At 50.4% G+C, this 25,922-nt stretch overlaps 1 protein-coding gene across 5 annotated transcripts in view; it reads right to left on the reverse strand.

The window, feature by feature from the left end:
- Positions 1-25,922, reverse strand: part of MMD2 (monocyte to macrophage differentiation associated 2) — a 74,691-nt gene that overhangs the window by 43,570 nt on the left and 5,199 nt on the right. For 2 of the 5 annotated variants that reach the window (XM_017956574.2, XM_003895683.2), the window contains exon 1: positions 20,410-20,654. The exons of 1 other annotated variant lie outside the window; for it this stretch is intronic. In XM_017956574.2, the coding sequence (XP_017812063.1) occupies positions 20,410-20,456 (47 nt within the window). In that variant the 5' untranslated portion in view covers positions 20,457-20,654. Of the gene's footprint in view, positions 1-19,944; positions 20,383-20,409; positions 20,655-25,922 lie in introns of those variants that run through there. 2 more of the 5 variants (XM_009202547.4, XM_031664917.1) reach the window with 2 other exon arrangements.

Raw genomic sequence — 25,922 nt, forward strand, 5'->3', positions numbered from 1 at the left:
CCACACCCAGCTAATTTTTAACTTTTTGTAGAGACAGGATCTCGCCATGTTGCCCAGGCTGGTCTTGAACTCCTGGGCTCAGGTGATCCCACCCCGCCTCAACCTCTCAAGGAGCTAGGACTACAGGTGTGCACCACTACATCCAGCTAATTTTTAAACATTGTTTTGTAGAGATGGGGTCTCACTATTGTTGCCCAGGCTGGTCTCAAACTCCTGGCCTCAAGCAGTCCTCCTCCTTTGGCCTCCCAAAGCACTGAGATTACAGGCATGAGCCACATCACCTGATCCTAAGAAAACAATTTAATTTATTTTTCTTTTCTTTTTCTTTTTTTTTTTTTTTTGAGATGGAGTTTTGCTCTTGTCGCCCAGGCTGGAGTGCAGTGGCGTGATCTCAGCTCACTGCAACCTCCACCTCCCCGTTCAAGAGATTCTCCTGCCTCAGCCTCCCCCATAGCTGGGATTACAGGTGCCCACCACTATTCCTGGCTAACTTTTGTATTTTTAGTAGAGACGGGATTTTGCCATGTTGGTCAGGCTGGTCTCAAACTCCTGACCTCATGATCCACTCGCCTCAGCCTCCCAAAGTGCTGGGATTACAGGCATGAGCCACCATGCCTGGCCCAACAATTTAATTTCTTACAGCTCTTTAGGCTGGGAAATCCAGGGTCTAGGGACTGTGTCTGGGGGGGGGGCCTTCTTGCTGCTGAGGATGCTGTAGAATCCTGAGGCAGTGTGGGGCATCCCGTGGTGAGGGGCCTGTATGTGCTAACTCAAGTCTGTTTTTCTCCTCTTCTAAAGCCACTAATGCCTCACCCTCATGACCGCAGCTAATCCTAATCACCTCCCAAAGGTCCCACCCCTCAAATACCGCAAACTTCCCACCCTCTTAATACTGTTACAGTGCGGATTCAGTTTCAGAATGAGTTTTTGAAGAGACAAACATTTGAAACACAGCAAGGGGCAGGGCCAGGACTTGGAAAGGCAGAAGGTATGAAAGAAAGCAAAGCCAACCGCTGGCTGTAGCAGAGGAGAGACTGGGGGAAACGGGCATGAGAAATGTTATTTTATTTATATTTCTGTGTTACTTGACCAGCTACAATGTTCGTATACTACCTCAGTGATCTTTTTAAAATCTAATCAAATAAAAAACATTTTAAATAAAGTCAAGTTTTGAAATCAACACTCAAGGCCAGATGACATCAAACAAGTTGCATCAAAGCTGGGGAGGGATGGCTGGGCTCGATGGCTCACTCCCGTAATCCCAGCACTTAGGGAGGCTGAGGCTTGAGGCCAGGAGTTCAAGACCAGCCTGGGCAACATATCAAGACCCTTTCTCTACAAAAAAATTTAAAAATTAGCCAGGCGTGGTGGTGTGTACCTGTGGTCTCAACTGCCCAGGAGGCTGAGGCAGGAGGATAGCTTGAACCCAGGAATTTGAGGCTACAGTGAGCTATGCTCGTGTCACTGCACTCCAGCCTGGGTGACAGAGAGAGACCTTGTCTCAGAAAAAAAAAAAAAGTCCTGGAAACTACCCAAATGCCACCCATGGTAGAATTAGCATGGAAATATTCACACAATGGAACACTAGATAGTAATGAGAATGAATGAATTACAGCTTTCAGAAGAAATAAGGACACTCTGCAGACTGGAGACAAATGTTAAATGGCGGTGCATACACTTCCAATCTCTCTTTCTTTTCTTTCCTTCCTTCTTTCTTTCTTTCTTTCTTTCTCTCTTTCTTTCTTTCTTTCTCTGTCTCTCTCTTTCTCTCTCTCTCTTTCTTTCTTTCTTTCTTTTCTTTGAGATGGAGTCTTGCTCTGTTGCCCAGGCTGGAGTGCAGTGGCACAATCTCTGCTCACTGCAACCTCTGCCTCCCAGGTTCAAGCAATCTCCTGCCTCAGCCTCCTGAGTAGCTGGGACTACAGGTGCACAGAACCAACAGGCTAATTTTTTTTTGCATTTTTACTAGAGATGGGGTTTCACCATGTTGGCCAGGCTGATCTCCAACTCCTGACCTCAAGCAATCCATCCACCTTGGCCTCCCAAAATGTTGGCATTACAGGCATGAGCCACCGCACCTGGCCCAACCTATTTCTATAAACTTCAAGAACAGGCAGGCAGGTTTGATGAAGGTCTGATGAAGCCAGGAGAGTGGCTGCCTTTGACGGTAGTGAGGACTGACTAACGGGGTGTGAAGGGGTTCCCAGGGCCTGGCATATTGAGCATCCTGACCTGGGTGCAGGGTCTGGCAGGCCCCAGTACCCCAGGCTCCCTCCTCCACAGTCTGGCAGGAGCCAGGCCCAGTCTCAGAGCTCAGCTTCTGCAATTCCTCCCTCTCTTTCTGGCCTGACCTAGCTGGGGTCTACCGCCCCCAGAGAGAAGCCTGACCCCTTTCATGAATGAGCCCAGGCCCGGGACCGCGGCTGCAGCCACCCCTGGCAGGCTGGGCTGGTGCCTGTCGGTGGCGACCCTGAGTCCCTTGGACAGAGGACTAGAGAGATTTGCCCAGGCTCCTACACAAAGGGGGTTCTGTCCGTCTGTCCCACAGAGGCAAAGGACCGCGCAGGGCCAAGCTGGCCCCGGCTGTGCTAAGCCTCTCTCCCCCTCTCTGCTTGGCCCTGGCCGCTTCTTTGTGTCCATTCATGAATTCAAGGCTCCTCCTGAAAGGCCGGCAGTATCTTGGCTCAGTCTTTGGGAAACAGTCCTTGGACCGGTGCCACCTGGGAATGGTCATGAAATTAAATCCTGGGGCAGACAGTGATGGGAACAGGAAGGGGAATCTGAGCAAGGGGTGGAAGGGGCCCGGGCTTGCATCTCGTGCCAGAGGCGGGGGACTCTGGCATGACCTGCAGGAGAGAGCATTCAGGTGCACTGTGGTGGCATCCCATGTGAACGGCCCCCTGGGCCTGGGGGTACTGACCCGACAGATCTGAGACCAGCTCCCAGCCTTGGCACCCACCCTGTGGCTAGCCAGGAAATCTCTTCCCCTGTGGGATGAGAAGGGTCCGTATCTCCAAAGCCTGAACCATCTCCCAGCCTCAGGAGGCTCCCAGATACTATCAGGTGAGAAGGGGCCATGGTCATTACTGGTTGCTCTGAGTGGGGTTAGGAGGAGAGGTCGCCCCAACAAAGATAGGGGCCCCTTTGCCACCTGTTCGTCCTCAGCTAGCTCCTGGGTCGGCCTCTGCGAACAGGCCACAGACACCATCCCTCACCATCAAGCCCTCCTTCCACCTCACCTAGGGGCTCTCACCCACCAATCATCTCCCAGAGATTCCTGTGACGTCATCAGCAGCCAATCAGAGTGTCCCAGGTTGGCGAGTCAGAGACAGCCTTACTTTGAGAGTTGGTAACTTTTCAGGCAATAGCAGAAAAAGGACACTTCTGGCCGGGCGTGGTGGCTCGCGCCTGTAATCCCAGCGCTTTGGGAAGCCGAGGCAGGTCGATCACTTGGGGCCAGGAATTCAAGACCAGCCTGGCCAACATGGTGAAACCCTGTCTCTACTAAAAATACAAAAATGAGCCTGGCGTGGTGGCGGGTGCCTGTAATCCCAGCTACTCAGGAGGCTGAGGCAGGAGAATCGCTTGAACCTGGGAGGCAGAGGTTACAGTGAGCCGAGATGTTACCACTGCACTCCAGCCTGGACGACAGAGTGAGACTCTGTCTCAAAAGAAAAAAAAAAGAAGACACTTTTTTTAAACAGTCAAATAATGCATTTTATTATATTCTTTATACTTTTTAAAACTTCTGTTTTAGGTTCAGGGGTACATGTGCAGGTTTGTTATGTAGGTAAATTGCATGTCACGGGGGTCTGGTGTCCCTGACTCAAATAAAGAAATAAATAAATGTCTTCCTAACAGCACCAGGAATTTTGCACCAGAAATGTATCTTTAAAGAGTCCTTGAGGTGACAAAATAATCCATGCCAAACGACACTTTAAAGATACATTTGTGTGCCACATTCCTGTTGCTGGTGGGAGGTCATTTATTTATTTATTTTTATTTTTTGAGATGAAGTCTCACCCTGTCTCCCAAGTTGAAGTGCAGTGACATGATCTCAGCTCACTGCAGCCTCTGCCTCCTGAGTTCAAGTGATCCTCCTGCCTCGGCCTCCTGAGTAGCTGGGACTACAGGCACGTGCCACCATGCCCAGCTAATTTTTGTATTTTTAGTAAAGACAGCGTTTTGCCATGTTGGCCAGGCTGGTCTTGAACTCCTGACCTCAGGTGATCCACTGCCTTAACCTCCCAAAGTGCTGGGATTACATGTGTGAGCCACCATGCCCGGCCTCATTTTTAATTTTTATTTTTTTTCTGTAGAGATGGGGGGGTCTTGCCATGTTGGCCAGGCTGGTCTCAAACTCCTGGTCTCATGTGATTCTCCTGCCTTGGCCTCCCAAAGTGCTGGGATTACAGGTGTGAGCCACCCGGCCCTGCCTGGGAGGACATTTCTTTTCTTTTTTTTTCTTTTTTTTTCTTAATTAAAAAAATTTTTTTGAATTAATTAGAAATAGAGTCTTGCTATGTTGCCCAGGCTGGTCTTGAACTCCTGGCCTCAAGCAATCCTCCTGCCTCAGCCTCTCAAAGTGCTGAGATTACAGGCATGAGCCATACACGCAGCCCTAGGCGGACATTTCCAATTCCCACTACACTTTCCATCCTGTCTATACCTCTTTTTTTTTTTTTTTTGAGATGGAGTTTCGCTCTTGTTGCCCAGGCTGGAGTGCAATGGTGCTATCTTGGCTCATTGCAACCTCTGCCTCCCAGGTTCAAACGATTCTCCTGCCTCAGTCTCCTGAGTAGCTGAGATTATAGTCGCCTGCTATCACGCCCGGGTAATTTTTTGTATTTTTAGTAGAGATGGAGTTTCACTATATTGGCCAGGCTGGTCTCAAACTCCTGACCTTGTGATCTGCCTGCGTCGGGCTCCCAAAGTACTGGGATTACAGGCATGAGCCACTGCGCCTGGCCTTTTTTCTGTATTTTTAGTAAACATGGGGTTTTATCATGTTGACCAGGATGGTCTCGATCTCCTGACCTCGTGATCCACCCACTTCAGCCTCCCAAAGTGCTGGGATTACAGGCGTGAGCCACCACCATGCCCAGTCGGTCCTGCCCTTTTCAACTCACACCCTACCCATTTCACAGAAGAGAAGACTGAGACCCAACTGCTCTACCCTGATGCCCCCTAGCAGTGCCCATTACCTAGCTTGTGTCAAAGGGCAGGGGGAGAGTTTAGGCTGACCACGCACATTGTGGCCACAGAAAACCTCTAGATTTGGAGTCCAGTGGCCAGCATGTTAGCCCTGCAGTCCAGCCCTGGCTGTGCAACCCAGGAAATGGTACTTAACCTCCCTGAGCTTGAAGCCCTTATGGAAAATTCCTGTCCTAGACACTTCACAAACTGCCTTGAGAGCCGAAGAGGAGGGCAGCTTGAAGACAAATCACTGTTGTTGACTGATTATTTTATTTTACTTTATTTTTTGAGACAGGATCTTGCTCTGTCACTCAACGTGCAGTGGCATGATCACAGCTCACTGCAGCCTCAAACCCCCGGGCTCAAGTGATCCTCCCACCGCAACCTCCTGAGTAGCTGGGACTATAGGTGCATGCCACCAACCCCAACTAATTTTCTGTTTATTTTTTGTAGAGATGGGGGTCTCACTATGTTGCCCAGGCTGGTCTTGAACTCGAGCTCAAGCAATCTTCCCACCTCAGCTCCCCAAACAGCTGGGGACTACAGGTGCACACTACCACATGCAAGAGTCCCTCTCTACAAAAAATGTAAAAATTAGCTGGGTATGGTGGCACGTGCCTGTAGTCCCAGATACTGGGGAGGCTGAGGAGGGAGGATCGGCTTGAGCCCAGGAGTTTGAGGCTGTAGTGAGCTATGATCAAACCACTGGGCCGGGCGCGGTGGCTCAAGCCTGTAATCCCAGCACTTTGGGAGGCTGAGACGGGCGGATCACGAGGTCAGGAGATCAAGACCATCCAGGCTAACACGGTGAAACCCCGTCTCTACTAAAAAATACAAAAAACTAGCTGGGAGAGGTGGCAGGCGCCTGTAGTCCCAGCTACTCGGGAGGCTAAGGCAGGAGAATGGCGGGAACCCAGGAGGCAGAGCTTGCAGTGAGCTGAGATCTGGCCACTGCACTCCAGCCTGGGTGACAGAGCGAGACTCCGTCTCAAAAAAAAAATTTAAAAAAAAAAAAAAAAAAAATGATCAAACCACTGCACTTCAGCCTGGGCAACAGAGCAAGAAAAAAAAAATTGGAATCCATTCTGAAAGATATTAGCAAATCCTTCCCATCCCTCCCTCGACCCCAGGGAAACATTAGCCCTGGGCTCACTTGGAGGGAGCAAAGGTGGCTCTAGTTCCAGAGATGAGGGGAGCCAGGGGAGAGCCCACCCTCCTGCTGGAACCAAGAGGCATGACCTGGTCAGCTCACCCCACGCTGGATCTGTGGAGCAGGCTCCGGAGTGGTCGATGCTCTCCATTTTTCAACCCTCTCAGCACTCCTAGTATTCCTGCAAAAGGACTGGTGGAAGATCAAGGAGGCCTTGGAATGGCCATTCTCCACCAAAATAGTCCAACCCCGGCCAGTGGCCATGGGTCCAGTGTGCCATCGCAGAGCTCAGAATACGAGAGACAGTCTCTCTGGGTCCTGCTGAACCCTGCTACTTCTTCGTCTTCTTTTTTTTTTTTTTGGTGAGACAGAGTCTAGCTTTGTTGCCCAGGCTGGAGCACAGTGGGGCGATCTCAGCTCACTGCAAGCTCCGCCTCCCAGGTTCACACCATTCTACTGGCTCAGCCTCCCAAGTAGCTGGGACTACAGGGTCCTGCCACCATGCTCGGCTAATTTTTTTTTTTTTTTGTATTTTTAGTAGAGATGGGGTTTCACTCTGTTAGCCAGGATGTTCTTTGTTCTTTTTCTTCTTTTCTTCCCTCTCCCTCTCCCTCTCCTTCTCCTTCTTCCTCCTCCTCTTTTCTTTTTTTTCTTTCCTTCTCTCCTTCTTCTTTCCCTTTACTTTTTCTTCCTTCTTCCTTCCTCCTCCTCTTTCTTCTTCGTCTTCTTCCTCTCTCTCTTTCCTTCCCTCCCCTTTCTTTCTTTTTATTTTTTTTGAGACAATCTTGCTCTGTCACCCAGGCTGGAGTGTAATGGCGCAATCTTGGCTCACTGCAACCTCTGCCTCCCAGGTTCAAGTAATTCTCCTGCCTCAGCCTCCGGAGTGGCTGGGACTACAGGCACCCTCCATCATGCCCAGCTAATTTGTATATTTTAGTAGAGACGGAGTTTCACCATGTTGGCCAGGCTGTTCTTGAACTCCTGACCTCGTGATCCACCCGCCTTGGTCTCTCAAAGTGCTGGGATTATAGGCATGAGCCACCTCACCCGGCCCTTCCCTCCCCTTTCTCCCTTCCTTTCCTTTGGAGACCTCACCCTGTCACCCAGGCTGGAGTGCAGTGGTGAAATCTTGGCTCACTGCAGCCTCCACCTCCAGGGTTCAAACGATTCTCCTGCCTCAGCCTCCTAAGTAGCTGGGATTACAGGTGTGCACCAACACACCTGGCTAACTTTTGTATTTTTAGTGGAGATGGGGATTCACCATGTTGCCCAGACTGGTCTCCAGCTCCTGAGCTCAAGTGATCCGCCTGCCTTGGCGTCAAAGAGTGCTGGGATTACAGGTGTGAGCCACCGCACCCAGCCCCTTTCCTTCTTTCCTCCAGGACAGAGGAATGAAAATTCCAAAGCAGAGAGCTCTGAAATAGGTTCAAGCCAGTTTCCAGCCCAACTCCTTTCCCAAAGACCAGAATTCGGTATTCATTGCTATGTAAAGCAGCTGCCTGCTCAGAGAAGATTCCTCTGGAGACCTACACCTCTCTGGGGCAAAATGCACACACACACACACACACACACACACACCCACCCCACCCTGTGCACACAATCCCAGGAGCTTCACAGAGTCGAAACACCATCCATGCATCCTAAGAATAGCCATGCTCCAAACACATACTGATCAATTTGTTTCTGCGGCCTTTCTCTGAAAGAAATGAAACCTTGGCTTTACCTAAGATAATAATGAAAATCCAAGTACTTTAAAAAGCTGAGTCCAGTGATGCTGAAGGGAGGTGGGGGTGCAGAGTCTTCACTAAGGGGGGGATCTTGAAAAAGCATAAAATTGCAACCACGTGAGTGAAACAAGGATTCAGACAATGATAACCAATGGATGCCAAGACCACCAGGTGAGAGGCTGCTGAGTAACAGGATGGTGAATAGGACCTCAGGATCTCTCATCCCAGGGGTTACCTTACAGCCCCCATGGATCAACCTAGCACTACGGGAGGCAGGTCTACCAGATATCTCCCAGTGAGACGAAGTACACCGCATGGCCTATAATCCTCCTGGCCTTTCTTTCTTGTTATTTTTAGAGGCAGGGTCTGGTTCTGTTGCCGAAGCTGGAGTGCAGCGGTGCAATCATAGCTCACTGCAGTCTCGAACTCCTGGGCTCAACGGACCCTCCCACCTCCCCAGTAGCTGGGACGACAGGCTTGTGCCGCACTACAAGAAAGAAATATCTGAGACTGGGTAATTCATCAAGAAAAGCAGTTTAGGCTGGGTGTGGTGGCTCATACCTGCAATCCCAGCACTTTGGGAGGCCGAGATGGGCCGATTACCTGAGGTCAGGACTTCAAGACCAGCCTGGCCAACTTGGTGAAACCCCGTCTCTACTAAAAATACAAAAATTAGCTGGGTGTGGTGGTGCGTGCTTGTAATCTCAGCTGCTCCAGAGGCTGAGGCAGGAGAATCGCTGGAACCGGGAGGTGGAGGTTGCAGTGAGCTGAGATCGTGCCACTGCACTCCAGCCTGGTGACAGAGCAAGACTCTGTCTCAAAAAAAAAAACGAAAAAATAAAAAATAAAAAGAAAAGCGGTTTAATTGGCTCATGATTCTGCAGACTGCACAGGAAGCGTGGTGGCTTCTGCTCCTGGGGAAGACGCAGAAAGCTCCCAATCATGGTGGAAGGCAAAGGGGCAGCAGGTGCCTCGCATGGGAGAAGCAGGAGGAAGGGAGAGGGGTACTACACACTTTTTTTTTTTTTTTTGAGAGAGTCTCACTCTGTCGCACAGGCTGGAGTGCAGTGGTGTGATCTCAGCTCACTGCAACCTCCACCTCCCAGGTTCAAGCGATTCTCCTGCCTCAGCCTCGTGAGTATCTGGGATTACAGGGCACGCCTCCACGCCTGGCTAATTTTTTGTATTTTTAGTAGAGATGGGGTTTCACCGTGTTAGCCAGGATGGTCTCGATCTCCTAACCTGGTGATCTGCCTGCCCTGGCCTCCCAAAGTGCTGGGATTACAGGTGTGGGCCCCCGCGCCCAGTCACTACACACTTTTTAACGACCAGATCTCACAAGAACTCCTTCACTATCTCAACCAAGGGGGATGCTGCTAAACCATTCATGAGAAACCGTCCCCATGATCCAATCACCTCCCACCAGGCCCCGCCTCCAACATCGGGGAATAGGAGATTGGAGCAGAGACACAGATCCAAACCATATCAAACTCTGTGCAAGTGTTATGAACTGCATGTTGGCATCATCTCAAAATCCACACCTTGAGACCGGGTGTGGTAGCTCACACCTGTCATCCCAGCACTTTTGGAGACTGAGGCAGGCAGATCACCTGACGCCAGGAGTTCGAGACCAGCCTCGGGGGGATCCCCATCTCTACCTAAAATACAAAAATTAGCTGTACATGGTGGTGCACACACCTGTAGTACCAGCTACTCGGGAGGATGAGGCAGGAGAATTACTTGAACCTGGGAGGCGGAGGTTGCAGTGAGCCGAGATCGCGCCACTGCCCTCTAGCCTGAGTGACACTGACAAAAAAAAAAAAAAAACCCACATGTTGAAATCCTCACTCCTCAATGTGATAGTATTAGGAGGCCAGGCCTCTGGAAAATGACAAGGTCATGAGGGTGGAGCCCTCACAAATGGGATTAGTGCCCCTAGAAGAAGAGGCCAGAGAGCTCCTTCTGCCACGTGAGTCTGTAAGAAGTCTACCATCTACCACCTGGGAACAAATCTGACTGTGCTGACACTTTGATCTTGACTTCCAGCCTCCAGAACTGTAGGAAATAAATTTTTGTGTTTTTTTTCTTTCCAAAATTATTTTTAGGTTCTATAAATTTCTGTGGTTTATAAGCCAGCTAGTCTAGGCTAAAGTGCAGCAGCACAGTCACGTCTCACACAGCCTCCACCTCCCAAGCTCAGGTGATCCTCCCACCTTGGCCTCCAGAGAAGCTGGGACTACAGGGTTTCACCACCACGGCCAACTAATTTTTGTATTCTTTTGTACAAAAGATGGTTGCAGTGAGCTGAGCCAACATGGCAAAACCCGTCTCTACTAAAAATAGAAAAACTAGTTGGGCACAGTGGCGCACACCTATAACCCCAGCTACTCGGGAGGCTGAGGAAGGAGAATCACTTGAGCCTGGGAGGTGAAGGTTGCAGTGAGCCGAGATCACACCACTGCACTCTCGACTCTGTCTCAAATAAAATTGTTATTGTTGAATTATTATCACCTATACTCACCCTGCTGTGCTATCAAATATTAGGCCTTATTCATTCATTCTAACTATTTTTTGGTACCCATTAGCCATCCCAACCTCCTTCCCACCTGCCCACTCCCCTTCCCAGCCTCTGGTAACCATCTTTCTGCTCTCTATGTCCAGAGTTCAATTGTTTTGATTTTTCAATCCCACAAATAAGTGAGAACGTGCAATGTTTGTCTTTCTGTGCCTGGCATATTTCACTTAACAGAATGATCTCCACTTCCATCTATGTTGTTGCAAATGACAGAATCTCAGTCTTTTTTTTTTTTTAGATGGAGTCTCACTCTGTTGCCAGGCTGGAGAGCAGTGGCGCAATCTCTGCTCACTGCAACCTCCTCTTCCCGGGTTCAAGTGATTCTCCTGCCTCAGCCTCCCGAGTAGCTGGGACTATAGGCACCCACAACCACGCCCGGCTAATTTTTGTATTTTTAGTAGAGACGGGGTTTCACCATATTGGCCAGGATGGTCTCGAACTCCTGATCTGATCGCCCACCTCAGCTTCCCAAAGTGCTGGGATTACAGGCATGAGCCACTGTGCCCGGCCAGAATATCAGTCTTTTTATGGCTGAACAGTACTATGGCATTTTATAAGAGTAGTGTGAACAAGCTAAGACAATTTGATCACAATTTTGCATCAGTGTTAAATTTCCTTTTCCCCCCATCTCCTCTTTCATATTTAACAAATGACCTGCCTACGTTACCATTTCCGGCTAGGTATTTTTAGAATAATTTTTTTCACTGTGGTAAAACACCCATCAAATGTCCTATCCTAACCATTTTTAAGCATACAATTTGCTGTCATTAATTACATTCACCTTCTTTTGTGTGTGTGTGTGTGTGTGTGTGTGTGTGTGTGAGAAAGAGAGAGAGAGAGAGAGAAATGGAGTTTCGCTCTTGTCGCCTAGGATGGAGTGCAATGGCGCAATCTCAGCTCACTGCAAACTCTGCCTCCTGGGTTCAAGCGATTCTCCTGCCTCAGCCTCCCGAATAGCTGGGATTACAGGCATGCACCATCACGCCTGGCTAATTTTGTAATTTTAGTAGAGACGGTGTTTTGCCATGTTGGTCAGGCTGGTCTCGAACTCCCTACCTCAGGTGATCTGCCTGCCTCTGCCTTCCAAAGTGTTGGGATTACAGGTGTGAGCCACTGTGCCCAGCCCTACATTCACCTTCTTATACCACCGTCACCATCATTCATTCCCAGAACTCTTTTCATCTTGCAAAACTGAAACCCTGTCCCTATTAAACACTAATTCCCCATTCCCTGCCCACCCCCACCTGCCTCTGCCAGCCACCACTCCACTTCCTGTCTCTATGGATTTGACTCCTCGAGGGACTTCAGATAAGTGGAATCATACAGTATTTGTCCCCTTGGGGCTGATTTCATTTAGCATAATGAATGTCCTCGTGGTCCATCCAGGCTGCCACGTGTGCCAGAATTTCCTTCCTTTTTAAAGCTAACTTTTTTTTTTTTTGAGTTGGAGTCTCACTCTGTTGCCCCACAGGCTAGAGTGCAGTGGCGTGATCTCAGCTCACTGCACCCTCCGCCTCCCGGATTCAAGCAATCCTTGTGCCTCAGCCTCTTAAGTAGCTGGGATTACAAGCATGCACCACCACGTCCGGCTAATTTTGCATTTTTAGTAGAGACAGGGTTTCACCATCTTGGCCAGGCTGGTCTCGAGCTCTTGACCCCAGGTGACCCACCCGCTTCAGCCTCACAAAATGCTGGGATTACAGGGATGAGCCACAGTGCCCAGCCTAAATTTCCTTATTTTGATCTCATTGCATAAGAGAGTGCCCTGAAGGGTTTGTGGGTCTAGGGGCCTGATGTCCATAGGCAACTCTCACAGTACAGGAGGTGAAGGGCAGCCCTGACCCCACGAGGCACCTGCAGCTCCAGCCCGCCTGCAACCCTATCCTTGGAATCCCGAGAGCTACTCCCTTGATAACTGTGATGGCAGCCTCGAAAGTAGCTTCCGTCCCTTTATTTTCTTCCCTCTGGAGCCCAAGTCATGCTGCCCTCAGTTTAAAAGCGGTTAATGGTGCCATAGAGCCCATGGAACAGTGGTTGGGTGTGCCCGGGGCCCGCTGGGACCAGGCTCAGTATCCTCTCCACACCCAGCCTGTGTTGCAGCCTCACCAGACCCTGCCCTGGGTTCCTGCACTTCACCCCGCCATGCCCTCATTTTTCAATGTCCTTCCCTCACCCTGGAACACTCCTATTCATCCTGAAGAGCCCACCTGCATGCTGCAACCTCCGAGGCTTGTTCTGTCCTGTCATGGACACCTGTGGTTTCTGCCCATCCAGCAACTAGCCCAACTCATTCTTCCCCACCCCACCACCTGAGACAAGGTCTCCGTCTGTCACCCAGGCTAGAATGCAGTGGCACCATCATGACTCACTGTAACCTCAATCTCCTAGGCTCAGGTGATCCTCCCATCTCAGCCTCCAAAGTAGCTGGGACTACAGGCGTGAGCCACCACATCTGGCTAATTTTTAAATTTTTTATACACGCAGGGTCTTGCTATGTTGCCCAGACAGGTCTGAAACTCCTGGGCTCAAGCAATCCTCCCATCACAGCCTTCCAAGTAGCTGGGACTATAGGTACGTGCTACCATGCCCAGCTAATTTTTTGCCTTTTTTTTGGAGAGATAGGGTTTCACCAAGTTGCCCAGGTTGGTCTTGAACTCCTGGGCTCTAGTGATCTTCCAGTTCAGCCTCCCAAAGTGCTGGGATTACAGGCATGAGCCATCTTGCCCGGCCTCATTGATGCAAGGTTTGTGAATGCATCAATTAACCAACTAACCAGCTGTGGGTAGTGGACAAGCCAGGGATGCCCACCACATGCCAGACCACGCTGGCCCCTTAGGGGACAAAAGAGGGTTTGAATAGCCCCAGCCCACTCCTGCTCTGAGTGGCTTGCAGTCTGGCTGGGGAGATATGTGCAAAGCTGAAGGACCTGTGGAGCCATCGCCTGCTCATTCCTGAAGGATCCTGAAAGGCCCGGGACTTGGGACAAGCCTGGAAGGGTGGGCTGTGCCTGGATGAATGTGAAGATGCGTTTCTGCACTGCTGATGAAGTGGGGTTTCCAGGCAAATCTCAATTCCTATTTCTCCCTGCATATTCGTCAACTCAGCTGTTCAGTCAAGGAGGAAAGAAACACGCGGAGACCTGCTGGTGCTGAAAGAACAGCTCCCCCCAGGCAAGGGCAGGGCGGCCACTGCCCCAACACTGCATGGTATCAGTCCATTGTTTATTTGGCATCTACTGTATAGCACTCTGCATGCATTTCCTCACAGTCAGTACTACCAAGAAGGCATCCTTTTTTTGTTTGTTTGTTTTTTAGATTCTCATAAGAGCATGAACCCTATTGTGAACTGCACATATGGGGATCTCGGTTGCGTGCTCTGTATGAGAATCTTTTTTTTTTTTTTTTTTGAGACAGTCGTGCTCTGTCGCCCAGGCTGGAGTGCAGTGGCACAATCCCGGATCACCGCAGCCTCCGCGTCCTGGGTTCAAGCAATTCTCCTGCCTCAGCCTCCCAAGTAGCTGGGATTACAGACACCCACCACCACACCTGGCTAATTTTTGTATTTTTAGTAGAGAAGGGTTTCACCATGCTGGCCAGGCTGGTCTTGAACTCCTGGCCTCAAGTGATCTGCCCACTTCAGCCTCCCAAAGTGTTGGTATTACAGCCCTGAGCCACCACACCTGGCCTTTTTTTGTTTGTTTTTTTGCTTGGTTGGTTGGTTTTTTAGAGACATGGTCTTGATATAATGATCAGGGTGGTCTTGAACTCCTGGCCTCAAGTAATGCACTGGGATTACAGTCATGAGACACCATACCCAGCCAAAGAAGGCATCTTAATCCCTGTTTCCTCAATCCCTACAGCTCCCCACCTCAGCTGGCCATATTCTTATCTGAAGTGTTATCACATAGTTATTATCTGTTGTATGCTTCCCACAGAAGAATGTGGCTCCAGGAGGGCGGGGAATTGTCTTGGTCAGCACCACCTTGGCTACTTCCAACAGGTGCACACGGCAGCTGGAAACACCATCAATATCAACACATTCCTACAACTCCTGAACTCCTGCAGGTGTTGGGCAACACTTGACTTGTATAAAACCAGATTCCAATTCTTTACGCTGGCAACTAGATGGACATTGAACCCTCGGCCTGAGTGGTTTCATTTTCGTGCGATTCAGTCTCTCTCTCTCTCTCTTTTTTTAAGACGGAGTGTCACTCTGTCACTCAGACTGGAGCAGTGCAGTGGCAAGATCTTGGCTCACTGCAACCTCTGCCTCCCGAGTTCAAGCAATTCTCCTGCCTCAGCCTCTCGAGTAACTGGGACTACAGGCGCCTGCCATCACACCTGGCTAATTTTTGTATTTTTAGTAGAGACAGGGTTTTCCCATGTTGGTCAAGCTGGTCTCAAACTCCTGACCTTAGGTGATCCACCTGCCTTGGCCTCTCAAAGTGCTAGAATTACAGGCATGGGGCGCCGCACCTGGCCTCAATCTCATTTTCATAAAATATTTCGGTTTTACTGAACTACTTTGGACTTTAAATTTTTATAGTTATTCATCTTACATTTACATTTTGCCTTTTATTTTATTGTATTTTTTAGAGATGGAGTTGTTCTATCACCCAGGCTTGAGTGCAGTGGCGCGGTCATAGCTCACTGCAGCCTTGAACTCCTGGGCTCAAGGGATCCTCCTACCTCAGCCTCCTGAGTAGCTGGGACCACAGGCACACAACCATGCCCAGTTAATTTTTTTCTTTTTGTAGAGGCAGGGATCTCACTTTGTTGCCGAGGCTGGTCTCAAACTCCTGGACTCCAGAGATCCTCCCATCTCAGCCTCCCAAAGCACTGGGGTTACAGGCATGAGTCACTGCACCCAGACAGTTAGGCTTCTTATGCACTGGATATGAAAGTGGTATCTCATTTGACATTGTCTTGGTTACCACTGAGAGGGAGCAGTTCTTCACATGCTCACCTGTGTTCTCTTCCAAGAAATCCCTGTCCATGTCTTTTACACTTTCTATTGGGTTGTCTTTTGCTATTTCTTATTCTCTCTATATTTTGGATATTAATTACTTGTTGGTTAAATGTGTTGCAAATATGTCCTTCACACTGTGGCTTGTCTTCTACTTTCTTCATGGCATTTTTGATTAACAGAAACTTAATTTTTTTTTCTTTTTTTGAGACGGGGTCTCCCTCTGTCACCCAGGCTGGAGTGTGGGGACTCAGTCTCAGCTCATTTGCAGCCTCGATCCCCAGGCTCAAGCAAGCCTCCCACCTTAGCCTCCTGAGTAACTGGGACTACAGGCGCACTCCACCATGCCCAGCTAATTGTATTTTTTTGTAGAGATGGGGTTTCACCATGTTGCCCAAACTGGTCTTGAACTCCTGGACTCAAGCGCTCCTCCCACCTCGGCCTCCCAAAATGTTGGGATTACAGGCATAAACCACCTTGCCCAGGCTGAAACTTAATTTTTAATGTAGCCAAGTTCATCAATTTTTTTTTATGATTTGTACTTTATGTGCCTTCAGAAACCTTTACTTACCCCAAAGTTCAAAAGTTATTCTTTTACAGATTCTCAAAGTTTTCAACTTTTTTATTTATTTCACATTTACATCTTTCATCCCTCTGAAAGTGCCTTTTCTGTATGGTGTGAGGTAGGGTTCCTGTTCCACTGTTGTCATCTGAATAGTGAATCGTCTCAGTACCATTTATCCAATAGACCATCCTTGCCTAGGTTTATCAGCAACACCATCTTTGGTAAAAATAAAATACCTTTTTAAAAGTTGAGATGGGGTCTTGCTATGTCGCCCAGAGTGTTCTCAATCTCCTGGCCTCAAGTGATCCTCCAGCCTTGGCCTCAGGTGTAGCTAGGATTACAGGCATGTGCTACCACATACAGCTTAAAATGCCTTTACATGCATAAATCTATTTCAGGCCTCTTTATTCTTATCCACTGGTCAATTGGCCCAACCATGCACCAACACGATACTGTCTTAATTCTTACAGCTTTATGATACGAATGTTTCTTGGTGTACAAAAACCATTCCAGGTGACCAGGTGGTTACTTACATCAAAGACTCTAGGTTAGAACCTAGGGGTTAGCTGGCCCTAGAAACAGAGACTCCAAGAAGAGAGCATTTTTTACAATGTCACACAGCATTTAATTTGGAATACTCATCTCTCACCACAGAAGATACCAATATGGTAGACACAATCCACATGCGGTTACTGAGTACTTGGAATTGACTAGTCCAAATTCAGACTGGCTGTAAGTATAAAATGCACATTAGATGCTGAAGACTTGTGGTGAAAAAATGTAAAATATCTCGTAAATAATGTGTTCATATTCATTGCATGTTGATATAATAATGCTTTGCATATAAAGAGTAAACTAAAATATATTCTAAAAATTATAATAATTTTACCTGTTTATTTTTACCTTCTTATAACAAGATGGAATATCAAGCACACATTAAACTGAGTGTCTACTAGAAAATTTAAAGCTGGCCGGGCATGGTGGCTCACACCTGTAATCCCAGCACTTTGGGAGGCCGAGGTGGGTGGGTCATTTGAGGTGAGGAGTTCGAGACCAGCCTGGTCAATATGGTGAAACCCTACCTCTACTAAAAATACAAAAATTAGCCAGGTGTGGTTGCAGGCATCGGTAGTCCCAGCTACTCGGGAGGCTGAGGCAGGAGAATCGCTTAAACCTGGGAGGTGGAGGTTGCAGTGAGCTGAGATTGTGCCATTGCACTCCAGCCTGGGTGACAGAGTGAGACTCCATCTCAAAACTAAATAAATAAAATAAAGCCACATCTGTGGCTTGTATATTTCTCATGGACAGCCCTGGATTATGTCATTAAATTCATTCAATCAGCTGGGTGCAGGGGTTCATGCCTATAATCCCAACACTTCCAGAGGCTAAGGCAGGAGGATCACTTGAGCCTAGGAGTTCAAGACCAGTCTGGGCAACATAGTGAGACCCCATCTGTACAAATACTTTTTTTTTTTTAATTAGCCAGGCATGGTGGTGCACACCCGTAGTCCCAGTTACTCAGGAGGCTGAGACAGGAGAATCATGTTTGCCTAGGAGTTTGAGGCTGCAGTGAGCTATGATCACACCACTATATTCTAGCCTGGGCAAAAGAGTAAGATCCTATCTTTTAAAAAAAAAAAAAAAAATCACTTAATCAATAAGCCTTTATTACGGACCTAATTTGCAGACCGTACAGTTGTAAGGACTGCACAATGAGGAAGGGAACAGAAATAGAACTAATCCACGCAATCCATTTTCTCCCTGGTCCCGTCACCCATAGAAGCTGCATTGGCCCAAGCATGAAAGACTGACCAGCTCCAGATCCCTATTCTAATTCCAGAGCAGCCAGCATAACTGTCCAAATCTAGAGACCATTTAGACCAGCTCTCCTGACTTTACAAATCAACCCGCTGGGGTCAAGAGAGGTTGAGACATCTACCAAGGTCACACAGCAGGTGTGGGACAGGACCGGGCTGGTTGCTGAGACTTCAGAGTTCCTTCCCTTCGTGTCCATGTTGGCAGCCTTCAACCCAGGGTTTCTCCCTTTCCCGTGAACAGTTCACCAACTTACGTCTCACAAAATTCCCTGGAGTCAGCCTTTACAAGTCCAAGTACCCACTGTGGGAGGCCGAGGTGAGAGGATCTCTTCAGCCTAGGAATTCAAGACCAGTTTGGGCAACATGGCAAGACCCCGCCTCTACTAAAAATACAAAAATTAGCCAGGCATGGTGGCGGGCGCCTGTAGTCCCAGCTACTCAGAAGACTGAGGCAGATGAATCACTTGAACCTGGGAAGCGGAGGTTGCAGTGAGCTGAGATCATGCCACTGCACTCCAGAGTGGGCAACAGAGTGAGACTCCGTCTCAAAAAAAATATGTATATACAAAAATTATCTGGGTATGGTGGTGGTCCACACCTGGAGTCCTAGCTACTCTGGAGGCTGAGGCAGGAGGATCGCTCAAGCCCAGGAATTTGAGGCCATAGTGAACCATGACTGTGCCACTGCACTCCAGCCTTAGTCTGAGTGAGAGAGAGAGACCCTGTCTCAAAGAAAAAAAAACAAAGGCGGGAGGCAGTGGGTCACGCCTGTAATCCCAGAACTTTGGGAGGCCGAGGCGGGCAGATCACAAGGTCAGGAGATTGAGACCATCCTGGCTAACACCGTGAAACCCCGTCTTTACTAAAAATACAAACAATTAGCCAGGCATGGTGGCAGGTGCCTGTAGTCCCAGCTGCTCGGGAGGCTAAGGCAGGAGAATCGCTTGAAACCAGGAGGCAGAGGTTTCAGTGGGTCGAGATCATGCCATTGCACTCCAGCCTTGGCAACAAGAGGGAGACTCCATCTCAAAAAAAAAAAAAAAAAAAAAAAAAAGGTAAGTCCAGTCCAGTTCCACAATCTGGCCAACAGCAAATCTGCAGGAACTCATCCTCAAGTCCTTCCCAAGTGCATCACCTTCCCGGGTGGGATTCCCCAAGTTTAGGAAAGATAGACTCATGATGTCCCCTGGGGGAAAGAGAGGGTGAGACTGAGGGGGAAGGAAGGGCTCCATCCTGTCCCCTAGCCTTCCCTACTCTGGACACCATTCTAGCCTTGAGCTTCTGTTGTTAAGCTGTGCTCAATCTGACCAGAACTCATAGAGACTTCAGGGGCACCAGGGGACTCTCAACAACCAGTTGCAAGTAATAAGCCACACTGATGAGACTTCAGGGGCACCAGGGGACTCTCAACAACCAGTTGCAAGTAATAAGCCACACTGATGTGAGTAGGAAAAATACTGCCAACCCATCTCCCACTCACCATCCACTGGAGCCTCAGCACACACCAGGCCCCTCTGTTCACGAAGGCAGGAGACCCTCGGTGGCAGAGGAGGAAAGGTGACCTGGAGGACAGCCTGGTGCCCCCTCCAAAGAGGCCCCGGGGGCTGCTCCCACCAGAACAGTCTGTGCTCCCCAAAGACCACTGGGGACCGAGGAGCAACTTTAGGAGGGGTTTTTCATGCCAGCTTCCAGGCAAGCACACCGCCCCAAAAAATCTTAAAGATATGTAATAAGGAGAAACCCCCTCCCCACACCCACCTTCTTCACTGGAATTTCGAGCAACAGGAGCCTAACTTCTATTCAGCTCTCACAGTTGCTGCTATCACCATTTTACAGACGAGACCGAGGTTCTGAGGGGACCACGGAGTTCACACTATGAAAAGACTTGGATGTACAGGTGCCCCCTCCCCTCCTGAGCCTCAGTTTCTTCATCTGAAAAGAGCACTTACTCTTTCCTCCGACTTGCTGGAAGGGTGGACAGAGGTGGTACCAATGCCTTTTGCCATGAACAAGAGTGCCCAAGAGAGACCCAGCGTAACTGCCCGAGCGTAACTTGGCTGGGCTCCAGGCGCTGTGCAAAGTGCTTTGCAAGTGCCAGCTCGCTTAATCCTCACGGGGACCCAGGACACGGGGACTCGCATAATCCCCGTTTTGCAAACGTGGAAATGAGGTTCAGATAAGTGAAGCGACTTGTCCAACAGCACCCAGCGAGGAGGCGCGGGCATCCCGGTTACTCCATCCCAGCGCCAAGACGAGGCTGCCTGGGTCCTGCTTTTCTCGGGCGGGGGTCAGGGGTCCGCTGATCCCCTCGAGTGCTCCGGGCTGCGGGGCCCGAGTACCAAGGTGGCTCCCGCGGTCCTCGCCGCCGCGCGTCCCTCCCTACCTCCCCGCGGACCCCCGCAGCCGCCGCTCACCTAGCGTACTTCGTCTTCTGGAAATCCAGCAGCCTGGGGGCGAACATCTCGGCGCTTCCATGGGAATCCGGCCTCGGGCTCAGAGAGCAGGCAGCTGGCAGAGCCTGGGGGGCGCGGCGGCCGCAGCAGCAGGTTGGAGGGCGCGCGGCGGGGGCCAAGGGGACCTGGTCCGCGCCCGGAGCCGGAGCCCAAGCCCGAGCCGGAGCTGCAGGCGCCCGGAGCCGCCGACATAAGCCAGAGCCAGATGGTGGCCCGGGGGCAGGAGGAGCCTCGCGGGCAGAAGCAGACGGGACAGGGGCTGGGGGGCTCGGGGGCCGCGCCGCTGGCGTCGCCTGGGCCAGCCCCTCCCACTCCTGACCCGCGCCTCCATTTAGAGGTGGAGGAGGGTCAGTAGGAGATAAGGGGATGCGGAGAGTGGGGGAGGTGAGGAGTAGAGGCATGGGAGTAGAGGCCAGGGCAGAGGTCCTGGCGTCTTGGCCACTTATCCTTGAGCCTTAGGCGTGGCCCCGGCCTTGCCCTCCCCGTGCTGCTGGGGGAAAAAGTCATCAAATCCAGGCTCGAAAATCATCATCAAAGGGCTCAGAAAATCATCAAAAGGCTCAGAAGATCAGAAATCTCAATCAATCAAAGGTCAAAACTAAAATCAAAGATCAGGAGAAATCAGGCTCAAAATCTCGAAGTCGAAAATGAAATCGAAATCCGAAAAGAAATCCAGAATCGATCTCAATCATCAGAAATCAAAAGTCATCCAGAAATCAAAATCAGAAAAATCAAAAGTCAAAATCAAAGGGTCATCAATCAAAAGAACTTCCGAAAGTCAAAATCAGAAATCAAATCTCAATCGGCTCAAAATCTCCGGGTGGAGGGAGTGGGAAGTGGGAGGGTTGGTGGGGAGTGGGGGACCTGAGGGTAGGGGGACTGAAAAGTGGGGTCAGTAGGGGGTAGAAGGAGTGGGAAGTGGATAGGGGACTTCCCAATCCAGCCCCTTTTTCCCCCGGCTGTCCTCCACCAGTACTTTTTCCAGTGAGAAGAAAAAGGCCTCCAGGGCTAGAAGGGCTGCTGGCCTCGGCTGGGCTGGAGGGACAGGGGACACTGCGCCCATTGTCCCCAGTGTAGCTGGGCCCCCACCTACCGCCTACCTGTGGCTTGCTTGCTCCCCCCACCACCCCGCTCCCTATTGCCATGTCCCTGCGAGGCGCGAGGGACCCTATGGGACCTGCCCAGGAAGGGGTCAGGGGCTCCAGGAAAACCCTCTTCCCCCAAGACTTCATGATTCTGAGGACCCTGGTGACCCCCCCCCCGACAGGGTCACTTGCAACTTTCTCCCTTAGGAGACCTGGGCCAGGTTCTAGGTTTTGGAAAACCAGTCACCCTATGGGAGGCTTGGAACCCTTGGGGGCTGATGGAGGGAAGAAGCCTTCCATGCCAAAGACATGCCAGCCGCACCTGGGGAACCCAAGGATTGGTCCACAGATTGAAGGCCCTTCCTTTGCACGCACACTTCACCCTCCTTCCCAAGCCCCAGCCCCTGTTCCTTTTTATTAATATAGCAATGCTTTATTTGAGATCTTGCTGAACATTCAGAAGATAACCCCACCCACTCCCCCTGCCCCCAGGGAGCTAGGACCAGAAGTGGGAAAAAGACAAAGGACTTCATCTTGTTTTCTTTTTTTTGAGATGGGGTCTTACTCTGTCACCCAGGCTGGAGTGCAGTGGCGCCATCTCAGCTCACTACAACCTCTGCCTCTCAGGTTCAAGCAATTCTCGTGCATCAGCCTCCCAAGTAGCTGGGACTACAGGCATGCACCACCATGCCCAACTAATTTTTGTATTTTTAGTAGGGATGGCGTTTCACCATATTGGCCAGGCTGGTCTCTAACCCCTTGACCTCAGGTGATCCGCCAGCCTCAGCCTCCCAAAGTGTGGAGATTACAGGTGTTGCTGACTCCATCTAATTTATTTTGGCATTCCCACTGGGGAGGACCAAAGGGTTATAAGTAGATGCCGTCAGAGGCCATGGCAGGGCTGAGGGCTAGGGGGTGGGATGGGGGATGGCTGAGCTGGGGACCAGAAGAGGGGTCAGGAATGCTTAGGAGGCAAAGCCCACCAGACCACCCTGATGATGGATTAGAAGTGGCAGATGCAGCCAGGCGTGGTGGCTCACGCCTGTAATCCCAGCACTTTGGGAGGCCGAGGTAGGTGGATCACGAGGTCAGGAGATTGAGACCATTGTGGGACTATAAGTCCCAGCTACTCGGGAGGCTGGGGCAGGTGAATCACTTGAACCCGGGAGGCGGAGGTTGCAGTGAGCCAAGATTACACCACTGCACTCTAGCCTGGGTGACAGAGTGACACTCCATCTAAAAAGAAAGAAAGAAAGTGGTAAATGGTCTCTTTCTCTCCTGGAGCCGAGACACTCTTCCACCCTGGGACATGAGAACTCCAGGTTTTCCAACCTCTGCCTCCAGGATCTCAGCCTCCGTCCCAGCCTCACATATCTATCTATCTATCGATGTATCTATCTATCTATTTTTTTAAGCCAGTCAGGGCAAGCCACTGCTCATGCCTGTAATCTCAGCATTTTGGGAGGCCAAAGCAGAAGGATTGCTTGAGGCCAAGAATTCAACACCAACCTTGGCAACATGGTGAAACCCCATCTATACAAAAAATTTTAAAATTGGCCAGGCATGGTGACATGTGCCTATAGTCCCAGCTCCTCAGGAGGCTGAAGCAGGAAGATCGCTTGAGCCCAGTAGTTGGAGGCTGCAATGAGCTATGATGGCACCACTGCATTCCAGCCTAGGTGACAGAGTGAGACTCTGTCTCAAAAAAAAAAAAAAAAAAAAAGACAAGGGCCAGGCGCAGTGGCTCACGCCTGTAATCCCAACACTTTGGGAGGCCAAAGCAAGTGGATCACCTGAGGTCAGGAGATTCAGACCAGCCTGGCCAACATGGTGAAACCCCACCTCTATTAAAAATAAAACAAATGAGCTGGGGGTGGTGGTACACACCTGTAATGCCAACTGTTTGGGAGGCTGAGGCATGAGAATCGCTTGAACCAGGGAGGTGAAGGCTGCAGTGATTGTGCCACTGTACTCTAGCCTGGGTGATAGAGCAAGACTCTGTCTCAAAAAGAAAAACAGAAGAAGAAAGAAGAAGCAAAAGAGGACGAAGAGGAGGAGGAGAAAGAGGAAGAGGAGGAGGAGGAGGAAGAGGAAGAGGAGGAAGAGGAAGAGGAGGAAGAGGAAGAGGAGGAGGAGAAGAAGGAAAAGGAAGAGGAGGAGGAGGAAGAGGAGGAGGAGGAGGAAGAGGAGGAGGAGGAGAAAGAGGAGGAGGAGGAAGAGGAGGAGGAGGGAAATGAAACAGAAGAAATGACTTTTTAGGCATTGGTGCATAGTGAGGAGGAGTCACATTCTTTAAGCCCTGTTTCCGCTGTGCGTCTGGCATCTGCATTTGCGTGTCCCAGCTGGGATGCTGTGCATCACAAGTCACGAAACAAGTGAGACCTGGGGTAGGACAGACAGGTGCCTCCTATCCCCTCCTGCTGATGAGGGAAACTGAGGCTCATGGTCTGGGGACCTTCCCAAGGTCACAGGGCCAGTGGGGGCAGGACTGCCCTGGAGCCCACCTGGGCTCTGGGCTGATTTCCCGACACAGAACTCCTGCTCTGGTGATTTCTCAGACCTCCAGGAGATGGAAGTCACACAGAAGTAGTAAGCAAAGTCAAATCCTGCATACCATGGCGTCTGCCCTGACCTTGACCTCTATGGCCCTTGCTCTGACCCCGCAGGTCCAGACCTCACTGTCCACTGCACCGGGACACACCTGTCCCCAGGTACCAGCGACACCTCTGCCCCAGCCAGGTCCAGGCAGCCACTGGTACCCACAGCTCCCAGGAGGCTGGGGCTGGGCCTGTCCAGCGTCCACGGCCTGCCGCCCTCTTCCTGGCCCCAGCCTGCTGTTGACCTTCAAGCAGACCTTGGCAGTGGAATCTTTAGGGCCCCAGAGGGGACCCCCGAAGTGAAACTCAAGCCTAGAAATGGATTTTCTTTTTCTCCAAGAGCAAAAGAAGTTGAATAAAAAATTAGTTACTATTTTTACTGCCGGGATCCAGTTGTTATGGCAACTGAGAGCCTGACTCCTGCTCAGGAGGAGGCGAGGTTGGAGTGTGATGAGGGAGAAGGCAGGGATGGGGCTCGGGGCAGGCACTAGCTGGGGGACAAGCCTGGGGCAGGCGGCAGGTCTGCCCCTCCAGACAGAAGTCTCCCCCTCTGCTCTCCTGATTGTGCTTACCTGACTGTGTTCCTAATGACCCTGTCTCCCTTTAGCCACACTCACCTCCTGCCACTTCTGAGGGCTCTAGCTTGGCCCAGCCTGGTCACCTCAGCTTCTCCCTCCACTACCTCTGGGAGTGGGTGACCGTGCCTTCATTTCCAGGTGAAAACCGAGGCCCCTGCCTCAGGGGCAACTCACACTGAGTAGATCAGCTCCATCAAACTCATCTGGCCAAAACCCTCCCTCCATCCCTGCTCTCTGTCTCAAGGTAGCACCAGTAGCCACCAGGGACAGGTTGATGGCAGCTGAAAGTTCTGCAGGTTTGCTGGGCGTGGTGGCTCACACCAGTAATCCTAGCACATGGGGAGGCCAAGGTGGGAGAATTCACTTGAGGCCAGGAGTTCAAGACCAGCAGCATAGTGGCGCCCCATCTCTGCAAAAAATTAAAAATTAGCTAGATGTGGTGGTGCACACCTGTAGTCCCAGCTACTTGGAAAGCTGAAGTAGGATCACTTGAACCCAGGAGTTTGAGGCTGCAGTGAGCTACAGTCGTGCCACCACACTCCATCCTGGGCAGCAGAGCAAGACCCTGTCTCTAAAAAAATTAATTTAAAGGCCAGGCACAGTGGCTCACACCTGTAATCCCAGCACTTTGGGAGGCTGAGGCAAGCAGATCACTTGAAGTCAGGAGTTTGAGACCAGTCTGGCTAATGTGGTGAAACCCCATCTCTACTAAAAATACAAAAAATTAGCCAGGCATGGTGGTGTGCACCTGTAATCCTAGCTACTTGGGAGGTGGAGGCAGGAGAATAGCTTGAACCTAGGAGGTGGAGGTTGCAGTGAGCCAAGATCACGCCACTGCCACTCCAGCCTGGGCGACAGAATAAGGCTCTGTCTCAAAAATAAATAAATAAATACATTTTTTGAAAAGGAGAAACATGGAAAAGGGAGAGGGTGGATAGGGCTCAGGAGGATCGGGGAGTGAAAAAGCATGAAGCGGGCATTGGTCCACGTGAAACCATCTGGGTTTGCTAACGTGCTTATCAAAGTTAGGTTCCTGCCCTCCCGCGGAGGCTGGGACACAGGGATCCTCTCGTCCTGTGTTGTTGGAACAAACTGTAACTTCTGGCAACCTTGAGCGTTCTCAGGCAGGCACTTTACGAGGGACAGGGGCCATCCTAGGGATGCAACCTTGAGCGGCTGGAAACGAGGTTTGTGTTTGTTCAAGTCTTTATGGG

The sequence above is a fragment of the Papio anubis genome, chromosome 4 (assembly GCF_008728515.1).
Source record: "Papio anubis isolate 15944 chromosome 4, Panubis1.0, whole genome shotgun sequence".
Taxonomy (NCBI): domain Eukaryota; kingdom Metazoa; phylum Chordata; class Mammalia; order Primates; family Cercopithecidae; genus Papio; species Papio anubis.